Below are 11,905 nucleotides of genomic sequence, written 5' to 3'. Positions count from 1 at the left end.
AATGCAGCATAGTGTCACTCTCTACCTAAACAGTTAAATATTGCAGATGTTTACATGCTGCTTTTAACACCAATTGAATAGTACTAATATATTCTGCCACCCTCAAAAACTGTTGTCTTGATGCTAATTCCATAAGCACATGATGTACCAAAACATAAATAACCAGATCATTATAGAACAGCACAAGGTTGCAAAACAGAAAGCATTAGCAAATCTCAATTGTAAATAACTTACGAATATATAGAACCTTTAACGTAATAAAATGTTTACTTATAATTGAGTCACATTCTGCTGTCAAGTTTGCTGAAAGTAGGAGTAAAAATGAAAGGGCTAATCATTACATGGCTCATTCTCACTCTCCTCTGGTAACTCACCAAAGTGAATTGTTTTTATATGTCAGTGGCTACACAGGAATACAGGAAAGTCTGGCAATAAGGAAAAGTCATCAGCTTCAAACTAAATGTCTTTTACCTCCATAATCTACACATGGGCCCCTTGTCACACTACTATCAGACTGTCTATGCACTTCACTAGAGTCCTAACAATTAAACAAATATATTCTTAGAACGCTCAATTTCCTTTCTTGACAGCTATTCATTGAATAGCTTTTCAAAGGTACATAAAATAATTCCAACCACATATGCATTTTGGTTTTGAAAACGCATGACCTAATTGCCAATCTTACTCTGAGCTTGTGAATTTTATACTCACATCCTTGAATATTGCCTGCTTGAAAACGGTCCAAGCCTGCTTACCTTAACTATACCTTGCAAGTAATGTTGAAAGACCACCTGATTTTTGCAGGGTGGGTTACTGCATCAATAACCCATCATACAACTACGCAGTTTACAGCTAAGTTGCTAGCTGTTGGTTAGCAGCAGGAACACAAGTTCACTTTTATTTTCACTCCATTGTACAGTGACCCTGAGTCTAACTATAATCCTTCCTCCAACTGCTAACACTGATATGTAGGCCTGGAATTTTCATTTTGGGTAAATACGGCAATGAAGAGAAAACTGGGTGTAAAACTGTGCTGGCTTCAAGTTTCCACCAGGCTGAACTGTATATCACTGATACAATAAGGCAGAGTTTTGAGATTTTTTTAAAAAATTGCTTTAAAAACATTCCTTGATATATTTAAGAGTGGTACATAACTTGGTAAAGTTATATTAATACAGAAAATGGGTTTACCACAAAAGATAAGGAATCTTCTATTAGTGCCTAGTCTTTCATTCGCAAGTAACTCAATGTTAAATAACTGAAAATCACTTTAAAAATCTATGCAAAATCATTTGCCAGTTATATTACATAGAATTTATAGCAGAGATGCAAACTATGGAACCCAACCGATCAATGCCAATTCTCATGTTCCAAACAACCTCCTCCACCTAACTTCAACAAAACCCATTGGTATCTTCTTCTATTCCTTTCTGTAACATGTACTTACCTAGCTGCCTTTAAATGCATTATTGCGAGATAGGAACATAGGACATAAAAGTGTGAGTATGCCATTTAGCACTTAGAAACTGCTCTGTCATTCAGTAAGATCATAACTGATCTGGTTGTGGTCTCAACTTCAATTTGCTGTGTGTGCTGCATTACTCTCAACTCCCTTATTTATCAAAATCTTGATTAAAGTAAATGACCCAGCCTCCACACTTTTTGGGGAACCAAGACTACTAAACCCTTTGAGAGAAAAAAAATCTCATCTGTCCTAAACAGTAGACATTTTCAAACTGTGTCCCCTGGTTCTAGTCTCTCCAACAAATGGAAACATCCACCCAGTATTAGTCCAGTGATTGTACTGCATAGCAATTTTCATCGTCAAGATTTTTAAACAACTTTACAAATCATAACTGAACCAAAAACAACTTTTGAGAGTAAAATTAAAGATTATTGAGACAGTTATCTCTTTGACGTTTTGATTTTCTGGTAGCAACATCCAACCATGCTAGGAAAGGATCAGGTCAAGATAATTAACTTACATTTTTTCTTCCTATATGGGTTTCTATTTATCCTTTCTCACCTTTTATTCTACCAGGGCTTCATTGAGAGTGGCAACTGCAGAATCTTAACTTTTCTTCTATTGAGTTCAATGTATGATTAAGGCCAAACCCCTCCCAAATATCAGACAATGCTCCTTTAAGCACTGATATAATGTTACAAGGAAAATCATTCAATAAACATATTGGCATCCAATAGTTGTACTATTAGCATATTTCTAAAAATTCAAAAGTTTTTAATTAGACATATACCTATTAGTATCCTAGCACCTTAAAGAAACAGCTTGAAGTAAACAGGCACAATTAACAGAAACTCATAACGGTGATTAATTCAATCTAGCAGTATCCATCAGTCTATTATGAGGATCAGATAGTAGTATAATGTTATTCAAACTAGCACAGATGATTATAAAAATTGGACATGTGCAGGACACAATTCATATTTTAAATTCTACAGTTTTATTTTCAATCATTTGGCCAACTTCAGATGAACTGTGGTGAAAAATAACAGCACTATCAGCATAGGATTGCAGGAGGTATCAGGGACTAAATTTGGTGCCTTTGTACTGCTACTGAAGACTATACTACAGCGGCATGGTGGTACAGTGGTTAGCACTGCTGCCTCAGAGTACCAGGGGCCTGAGTTTAATTCCTAGTTTGGTTCATTGTTGGTGTGGAGCTTGCATGTTCTCCTCATGTCTGCATGACTTTCCTCCAGGTGCTCCAGTTTTCTCCCACAGCCTGAAAGACGTGCTGGTTACATGCATTAGCCATGCCAAATTCTCTTTCATTGTACCTGAACAGGTGCCAGAATGTGGCAACTAGGGGATTTTCACAATAACTTCATTGCCATGTTAATGTAAGCCTACTTATGGCACTAAAAATAAACTTTAAACACAGTCATTAGAGAAGTCAGTTGGACTTTCTAAAGTTACTTTACACTGTTGTCATGCTATTTTGATTCAATTCATTAGAATGCATCTTTTAAAATTTAAAATGTGTATCTTATGATATTGCAACATCAAAATGCTGGATGGCTCAACTTTTGCAAAACTATAAAGTCAGGGATGTTATGGGAATGGAAGCAAAAATGATCACTTCTAGACTGCAGACCAGCAGGCAGTCTGAGTTCCAATATGGAAACATTCTTGTAAATGCTATATGATCAATGTGGCTGTTCCTCCTTAAGGAGCATATAGTCTGATTATTCCAACAGTTTCTCATATAGTGTTTCCCTCTAGTATCACACCTGGAAAACCCTTTTAAGTGTTGACAAATCTGTTTCTTCTAATTCAATATTTTGTTTCTTAAAATTAAAAATGAATTTTACATGGATTTGCATTTACATACAGATTAAATGGTGCATTAAGCAGGACCATCAAAGCAGAATGAATGTGTAACAAAGCTTCAATTCACTAACATCATTTGAACCCAACATTGCATTTATATATTCTGGAGATGTACTAAATCAGATATCATTCATACATAAACATGTACATAACACTAACACGTCTTTCTTTTACTAGCAGTCAATCACATTGAGTTACATAGTATTTGCAGCACAGATAGGCTAAGGCAGACAGCTGCTTCTGATGATGCTAACTGAGATGTAGAGTTTCTGCCTGGGATTCTCCACCATTGCTACCAAGAACAATTACATTGTACTGTAGAGATTGTAGGTTGAAGGTGCTGCCTAAGGAGCCCTGGTGAGTTGCTGCAGTGCATCATGCAGATGATACACATTGTTGCCACTGTGCATGGCGGCAGAGGGACTGAATGTTTAAGATGGTCAATAGAGTGCCAATTAAGCTTTGCCCTGGTTGGTGGGAATCTATCATGTTGTTGGAGGTGCACTCATTCAAACAAGTGGAGAGCATTCCATTGCAATCCTGACTTTTGCCTTATAGATGGTGAATAGGTAACTCACCACAGAATTCCCACAGCCACAGTATTTATATGACTCGTCCAGTTCAGTTTCTGATCAATGGTGACTCCCAGGCAATTAATAATGGGGAGCCCATTGATCATAATCAGTTCAATGTCTAGGGGAAATGGTTAGAATTCTCTCTTGTTGGATATGGTCATTGCCTGGCACTTGCAACACATATGTTACTTGCCACATACCAGCCCAAGCCTGAATATGTTCTGGGTCTTGCTGCATGTAAGCTACAAGAAGGGTTAAAAGCTTTTTATTCTTGAAGGGGAAATTTAATGTGACAAATTTAAGTTATGAAGACTTAGACTACATTCATGTGGACAAGCTACTTCAATCAGCTAGGCTTAGAGAAATTGGGTCATGCATCTAATATTTTTAAGCATAGAACAAAGTTCTATGTTAGGGGTTTTTTCATAATGCAGAGCAGTTATCAATAGTTGGAATAAGTTAGAGGCTCGCATGGCAATTGAAGGTTCACTGGAACAGTTTAAGTACGAGTGGCTGAGGTTCTTCCAATGGCTAATATAAATTAATACAAAGATAGGTGGAATGTTGGTTATGTAATTTATGGACACTGTTTGAAGTCATTTTCATTGCCATTATAGTGCCTGATCTTACTTCATCTTTAGTAGATTAGGAAAAGGAGAGCACAAGTAAAGCAATAGAGGTAATAAATCAAAACATTAAAGAGGATGAAGAAAAAAGAGATTGAAACAACTGAGTAAGGGTGCTATTATACTGCTAGAAACTTGTAATTTTAATATTTTGTTTACATATGATTGGAAACAATTGAAAAAGAATGATGCATGCCTTTGCAGGTGTTTTCTTAAAGAGTTTTGTGAAACTTTCAAGACCAATATGTCATGGTAGGGTCCAACAGTGAAGTAATAATGTGTGCTTTCCTTTAAATTACACAGTAAGAAGTCTCACAACACCATGTGACGAAATGGCCACTCACCTGATAGCTTGTGCTATCAAATAAACCTGTTGGACTTTAACTGGTGTTGTAAGACTTCTCCTGCTCCTATTTCTTATGTACCCCAGTCCAATGCCAGGATCGCCACATCTTTAGATTACATGGAAACCAATATTGCCTTGTTTCACTGGTTCAGATGCAAGTTAAACATCCCACTATACTACATAAAGGGGTATACTTACCTCCCACCAATTTTCCCTGCATCAATCAACATTAACAAAAGAGATTATATTTTTAATTTGCCCTAGCCAGAGCAACTGGGCTATGTGTGCAAGAAGATAGAGACCATAGTATTGATTCATGGTAATTCTGTTAGGATTTGTGGCTGGCAGCAGATAAAATATCAAGAATATGCTGGATTGTCATAAAAACCCAACCTGTCATCGCGAACCAGACTGGCCCATGTGTGACTCCAGTCCCACTTTACATGGTTGGCTTTAATGCCCCGCGGGCAGGCAATGAATGCAGCATTTCCAATGCCATCCAAAACGTGGGAACAATCTTGCTGTGAGTTTGCCTACATTGCAAGTCACCGTACTTTTCCCTCCCCAACCCCAATGGGGAAAAGGAAATAAGACAGATAAAGGCAGCAAAGATTCATATCACTAACGATTTAACCACCTGTTGCGACAGACAGCGTGACTGGAGTTTCGAAATGTCATACTAGATGTTCTAAAACAGTCTCTGTCTTCAATTGCAAACTAAAAGCTCGTTAACCACAATCGCGACTGACAATATCATGGGAGTGCTCAAAAGCCAGTTAACTGAGTTGCACCAAGTGTTTCCATGAAGAATGCGACCTTTTCATATGTCAATATTGATTATTCGGCTTGTGGTAGTTCCAACAGGTAAGACAAGGTGAATGAATGGTATATCTGATACCCATACCCACCTGGTGACACAAGATAGTGCTATTCACCAACCGCCCGTAATAGTCCAACCTCACCCCGGAATTACTTCGGCTCCTCATCCTTGGAGCTGCGAGCGGCTCGCTACGAATTGCTCTTTGGGCAGCGTAACCAGGCGGGCAACCTCACCTCAGCCCCCGGCCCAGAGGCGGGGCCTAGCTCCAGCGTCTCCGCCCCTAGCAACCAGCCCGCCAGCGGCCCACGTCACCGCGAACCGCCACCGGCGCTCCGGCCTGCCTACAATGCCGCACTCGGGAAACAGCCAGCATCTCGCGAGTGACAGCCCCACCTCCAAACGTGCTGATCCCGTCCCCGTGAATACCAGTCGAATCCTTCCCCACGCTGACCCCGCCCTCAAACGAGCAAACCCCGCCCCGTGAAAAACCCTGACTCCACACTGACCCCGCCCCCAGACGTGCAGACCCCGCCTTGTGAATGCCAGTCAAACCCTTCCCCCCACGCTAACCCCGCCCCCAAACGCGCTGAACCCGACCTCTCAATGCCAGTCAAACCCCGCCTCTACAGACCACGCCCCCACACTGACCCCGCTCCCTTATGCATAGGCCACGCCCCCGTGAATGCCAGTCAAACCCCACCCCCACATTGACCCCGCCCCCACAGAAGTCTCTCGAACACTACTCCCCACAAAACTGTCCCCTTAAAGCCCGCTCAAACGCTGCTACCACATTCAGACCCCGCCCCAGTAAATTCTAGTCAAATCCCGTCCTCGCACACCCGCTACTACACTCAGACCCGTCCCCACAGATAACAATCAGGCCCCTCCCTAACACTGATGCTGCTTAAACCCTGCCCACATGCTCGCCACGCCCCCAGAAATCCCGCGCGCAAGCTCCGCTCTCACAAAACCCGCTCCCTAACCGCTTCACCAGCACCAACCGCCAGGGGGTGCTCCTGTCTACAGCACATGCGCACAATTTATCGACGAGGTTAATACGCATGTGCGGTAGGCAGCCGGACACTTTTAGAAGTATTTGGCATTTTGCCAGATGATTTGTGTGTCTTTGTTAAAAAGTTGGACTTATCGTCAAAGGCCTTTCCTTCATGTCTCCCTCCGCCACTTTACTGGTGGGCAGAGGGAATGGGCTGAATTTTAGGGCCTAGTCTCTCTTATTTTGCCTGTTAGCCCCTTAAGGGATGTCCTTTGTCGGGGTGCGAGGACAATCTGTGGGATTCTGACTCTGGGCGTCTCCACTGACCCGAGGAACCATCTCCTCTGGCTCTTATGGTGCTCATGATGTGGAGATGCTGGCGTTGGACTGGGGTAAACACAGTAAGAAGTCTCACAACAGGTTAAAATCCAACAAGTTTATTTGATAGTAAACCCACAAGCTTTCAGGGCTCTGCCCTTTCGTCAGGTGAGTGGAGAGTTCTGGTCTCAAACAGCATCTAAAGGCACACATGGTTTACCGAATACTGATTAGAATGTGAGTCTTTACAGCTAAACAATTCTTAAAGGTGCAGACAATGTGAGTGGAGATAGTATTAAGCATAGGTTAAAGGGATGTGCATTGTCTCCAGAGAGGACAGTAAGTGAGATGTTGCAAGCCCAGCAAGTCATGGAGTTGCAGATAGTGTGACATGAACCCAAGATCCCAGTTGAGACCATCCTCGTGTACGAAACTTGGCTGTCAGTTTCTGCTCAGCGACTCTGCACTGTCATGTAGTGAAGGATGCTTTGGAGAACGTTTACCCAAAGATCAGAGGCCGAATGCCCGTGACCGCTGAAGTGCTCGCCAACAGGAAAGGAACAGTTTTGACTGGTGATCGACAATCACCAGGTGTTGTGAGACGACTTCTTATGGTGATCATAGTAAGAAGTCTCAACACCAGGCTAAAGCCCAACAGGTTTATTTGGTAGCAAACGCCACTAGCTTTCGGAGCGCTGCTTCTTCATAAGATGAGCGGGAGTTATCTCCACATCTTATGGTGATACCATCTCTAATTGAAGTGTCCCTTATTTCATTAGAAATGGTCACCCTGTGGCAGCCTCCACCTCCTTGCTTTCTTATGGCGCAGTGACATTGGGTCAGCAATCCAACATCATTCTGCCAGTCTCCCAAAGAACAGAATAAAAAACAAAATGCTAGAAAAACCCAACAGGTCTGGCAGCATCTGTGGAGAGAGAAACAAATGGGTGAATTTTCCCATCATCTGCCATGGGAATTGTAGTGGGCAGAGGCAGACCATGCAAAGATCCGTTGATCCGGTTTGGAGCGAGGGCAGCTGGAAAATCCTGCTCAATGTTTTGAGTCCAATATGACTGCTTGAGAAGGACAGAAAGTGAGTGGGTGCCTGAAGAAGCCCACCTGCCCGCCCTTCTGAGAAAAACAATTAACAAGCTATTGAAGCGAGATTAGAGGATACTGGATAAATGTAACATAAAATATAACTTTTAGGAAATCCCTTCAGAGAAAGGAGTAGTATTTTTTCAAGAAGGCACGCCTGGAAGAAAAATGGCAGTGAATTAAACACGAAAATAAGCAAAATACTGTGGAAGCTGGAATCTGAAACAAGAACAGAATGCCGGAAAAACACAGCAGGTTTGTCAGCATCTGTAAGGAGAGAAAGCAGAGTTCATGTTTTGAGTGCTTTGGCTCTTTGTCAGAACTGAAAGAAGGGAGTATGTGAGCTGAGAGATTGCAACAAAAAGTAATAACATTAATAAATCTCTGGAGAGAGGAGCTATACTTCAAGGAAGGCATTCAAGCTTTTTGAAAAAGCCATTTGACAGCCGTTTTTCATTGCCCAGTCCATTTTTTTTTGCTAGCAGCATGAGAGAAATCAACATTGGGAATTATTTGCGACAGGTATCAGGAAACGACACAAGGGCTGATGAAGAATCTTCCAGATAGGACCATAGCTGCATGCCATAATTAAGGAGCGAGAGAAAGAATTGGTGCCTGGAACTGACTTCTGGTTCACAGCCCAACCCATCTCCTGCCCTAGATGCTCGATTGGACATGGAGCATCCCTGCCCTATAAGACTACATTGCAAGTATTCCCACCAGCCAGCCTGTGCTTTATTTGACATGTGGAAATAGTGACAAGTGGACCATATGCTTCCCATTCCGCCTGCATTACCCTGTCAGAAACAGTCAAATTCAACATAATATTCTGCCCTGTTTCTTAGTTTGTTTGGCTGTAAACAATATGTGCCAAAATCTAATGGATGGATTTCAACGAAACTTGGTACACAGGATATGGCCCAAAGCGGCACTGGTTAGATTTTGATGAAGATGTGGATCTGCTTTCAAATCCTGGAATTTTTTTATAGGATTCCTTAACTTTGGGAGACTGGGTATAATAATGCTTTTCCATCAGTTAAAGGAAAAACATTTATTTACAGGTAAAGGCTATACAGGAACTTGCAACCTTGTGACTGCAGCCAGCTCCTGAGATGGTTCTGAGAGGATTCCCCTTTTGGCCTTTTAGATCTGTCATCCATCTCATGGGACAACACTGCACCAAAACCATATGGAGAGGCATTACAGGTTCACACCAATTTTCTAAATGGATCAAAATATACTAACAGTAGGGTCCCACACTGGGAGGAGCTAATTGCTAGGAGTCACCTGCCCACATTCTTAAAGAGGCAGTCCACACCCCAAACCTCAATATACATTGCAATTATTTAAATCATTCATTCAGTTAGATTGAGCATAATGAGTAGAAGAAGTGGTTTGATCAATACCCATTTCTGAAATGGCTTGAAGTTGTGGACTGTTATCTGTAATGATCTTTCTAGGCACATTCATGGGACATGAGTGTCGCTGGCTAGCCAGCATTTATTGCCCATCACTTGTTGCCCTTGAAAAGGTAGTGGTGAGCTGCCTTCTTGAAACACTGAAACAAATAAATGAGTGGCTTGCTAGTCCATTTCAGGGGGCATTTGAGAGTCAACTACATTACTGTGGCTCTGGAGTCACATGTAGGCAGACCAGGTAAGGACAGCAGATTTCCTTCCCTAAAGGACATTAGTGAACCAGATGTGTTTGTCTGATCATCGACAATAGTTTCATGGTTATCAGTAGATTCTTAGTTCCAGATATTTTTTATTGAATTCAGATTCCACCATCTGCTGTGGTGACTTACGAACCAAGACCCCCAGAACATTACCAAAACAGAAAATGCTGGAAAATCTCAGCAGGTCTGACAGCATTTGTGGAGCGAGAATAGAGCTAACGTTTCAAGTCTGGATGACCCTTCATCAGAGCTTCGATGAAGGATCATCCAGATCTTTCCTTTGGGTTCATATAGATCTTTACCAGGCCTTTTATCTTGTCTAACTCATCACTGAAAATACTTCCCCATCCTTCATTAGTTCAAGCAGGCCTCCTTCCCAGACTTGGAAAATCTTGGTCCAAGTTAACTTTATTTCCTGAAGTCAATTGTGACCCAGAAGGCTTTTACCTTCACGTGTATTGTTGTTTCTGAGAATTGAGCAGACAAGTGCCCATAGATTACAGGTACTGTTCTTGTGCCCATTATTTTTATATCTGTTACTTATTTGTAAGTTGTTAACTCTGCTATGCTACTCTTTAAATTCAATAGCAAGGCTCCTCTCACATGTTGACCTGTCACAGTAGCAGATGCCCTGGTGTCAACTTGCATCGTAAAAGCTTTTCCATTTACCAAGAGCATTACAGTAATGGGGGCTATCTTGTCCAGTTTCACATTAAACAGGGAGTGAAATCTAAATTGCTGGTGCTAGCTTCTTCCACATTATATACTTGTGATGCTCTACGTAATTGACTAATGGGTAGACTTTCTTTTGTACTGATGCATTAAATGGCCTTTCCTGTGACATTCAGCCTCTTTATACCTGCAGGATTCAGGGGAGTGATGCCTCCAACAACAATAATATTCTGCTTCAATTTTTGCCATTTGACTTGTCTTCTCAATCTTGTTTCATTTGTGGCAGAATTCACTCCCACTTTACTACTATATCTTCATTGTTGGTGCCAATACTGACTGCAGGCTCCTGCCCTAACTGGTGAGTGCCGCCATTTTACATGTTTTGTAACTCTTATGCACTCATTTCAGCATTCTCCATTGCCAGCACTATCTCCAGTGCTCACTTAAAATTTATATCTGTCTCTGCTAGTAACTTAATTGAATAGCCTCATTATTCATCCCACAAACCAATCTGTCCCACAGCACATCATTCAAAGTTGCAGTGGTCCGGGATTTGTTTCAACTTGGTTATGTACATCACAGTAGTTTGCCTCTTGAATTAAACTTAACTCTGTGCAATATGACCAATAATTTTGGATGAAAATGTGAATTTACCAATTCAGTGATCTCACTGAATGACTTAGAGTTGTGTATGTTTGGGATTGTGAAACTGCAAATCAAATTGTAAACTAACACTCACTCAGGAGAATCACCTTTCTCTTCACCTTCTCTATTTTGTTAGCCTGAAAGTATTGGCCAAAATGCTCTGTGAATGGTGTTCAGTCTTCCATGGAGGCGTCAACAGAAACTATCCGTTCAAATAGGAGCATTTTGCAATTACTGTTCTTTGTCTCAACTTCAATGTAAACTGCTTACAGCTTGAGGCTTACTTTTACCCTCATTGCTAAAGCAATGATTCTTGTTCACGAGTTAAGAAGAAAACAACATGTTTATTTACAGGTAAAGGCTATACCAAGGCTTGCAGCCTCTTAGGTGCAGCCAGCTCTCAAGATGGCTCTGGAACAGAAACCCCTGCTTACCGTGTAAACCCCCAACCTTCCCAGGTCATGTGACCCTTAAAGGGACGGTCACCTCACATTGATTTTTTTCATAGAATGTTGTGGATTGCCTCAACTGCTGTTGTACAATTTGCCACAAAATGGTTTCAGAGCAGGTTGTGTGGATTGGTGTTGTACCATTGTGAGAAGGAAGCTTTTATTAAAAAGATTTCCTTTTTTTCAGCTTCGTAGTTACAAAGTATAACCAAGCAGGATAAAGCTTCAACAAAGAGTTGTACAATTTTAATAATGTCAACACGGTGTGGTGGGGGTATGCATCTACTGAGCACCCTCGTCACCTGTTTGCCACTCTGTCTCTTAACTTGTGC

General features: G+C 41.5%; 1 protein-coding gene across 4 annotated transcripts in view; it reads right to left on the bottom strand.

Moving 5' to 3' along the window:
- phka1a (phosphorylase kinase, alpha 1a (muscle)) overlaps positions 1-6,135 on the bottom strand; it is an 89,537-nt gene extending 83,402 nt beyond the window's left edge. For 3 of the 4 annotated variants that reach the window (XM_080187698.1, XM_080187696.1, XM_080187697.1), the window contains exon 1: positions 5,808-6,134. In XM_080187698.1, the coding sequence (XP_080043824.1) occupies positions 5,808-5,885 (78 nt within the window). In that variant the 5' untranslated portion in view covers positions 5,886-6,134. Of the gene's footprint in view, positions 1-5,807 lie in introns of all 4 variants that reach the window. The other variant, XM_080187699.1, reaches the window with a different exon arrangement.
- Positions 6,136-11,905: the final 5,770 nt, after the last annotated feature.

This window comes from Carcharhinus amblyrhynchos, chromosome 4, assembly GCF_965287045.1.
Source record: "Carcharhinus amblyrhynchos chromosome 4, sCarAmb.v2.hapA, whole genome shotgun sequence".
NCBI lineage: Eukaryota > Metazoa > Chordata > Chondrichthyes > Carcharhiniformes > Carcharhinidae > Carcharhinus > Carcharhinus amblyrhynchos.
The sequence above is the reverse complement of the archived record's forward strand: the minus strand, read 5'-3'. Positions and strand labels throughout refer to the sequence as shown.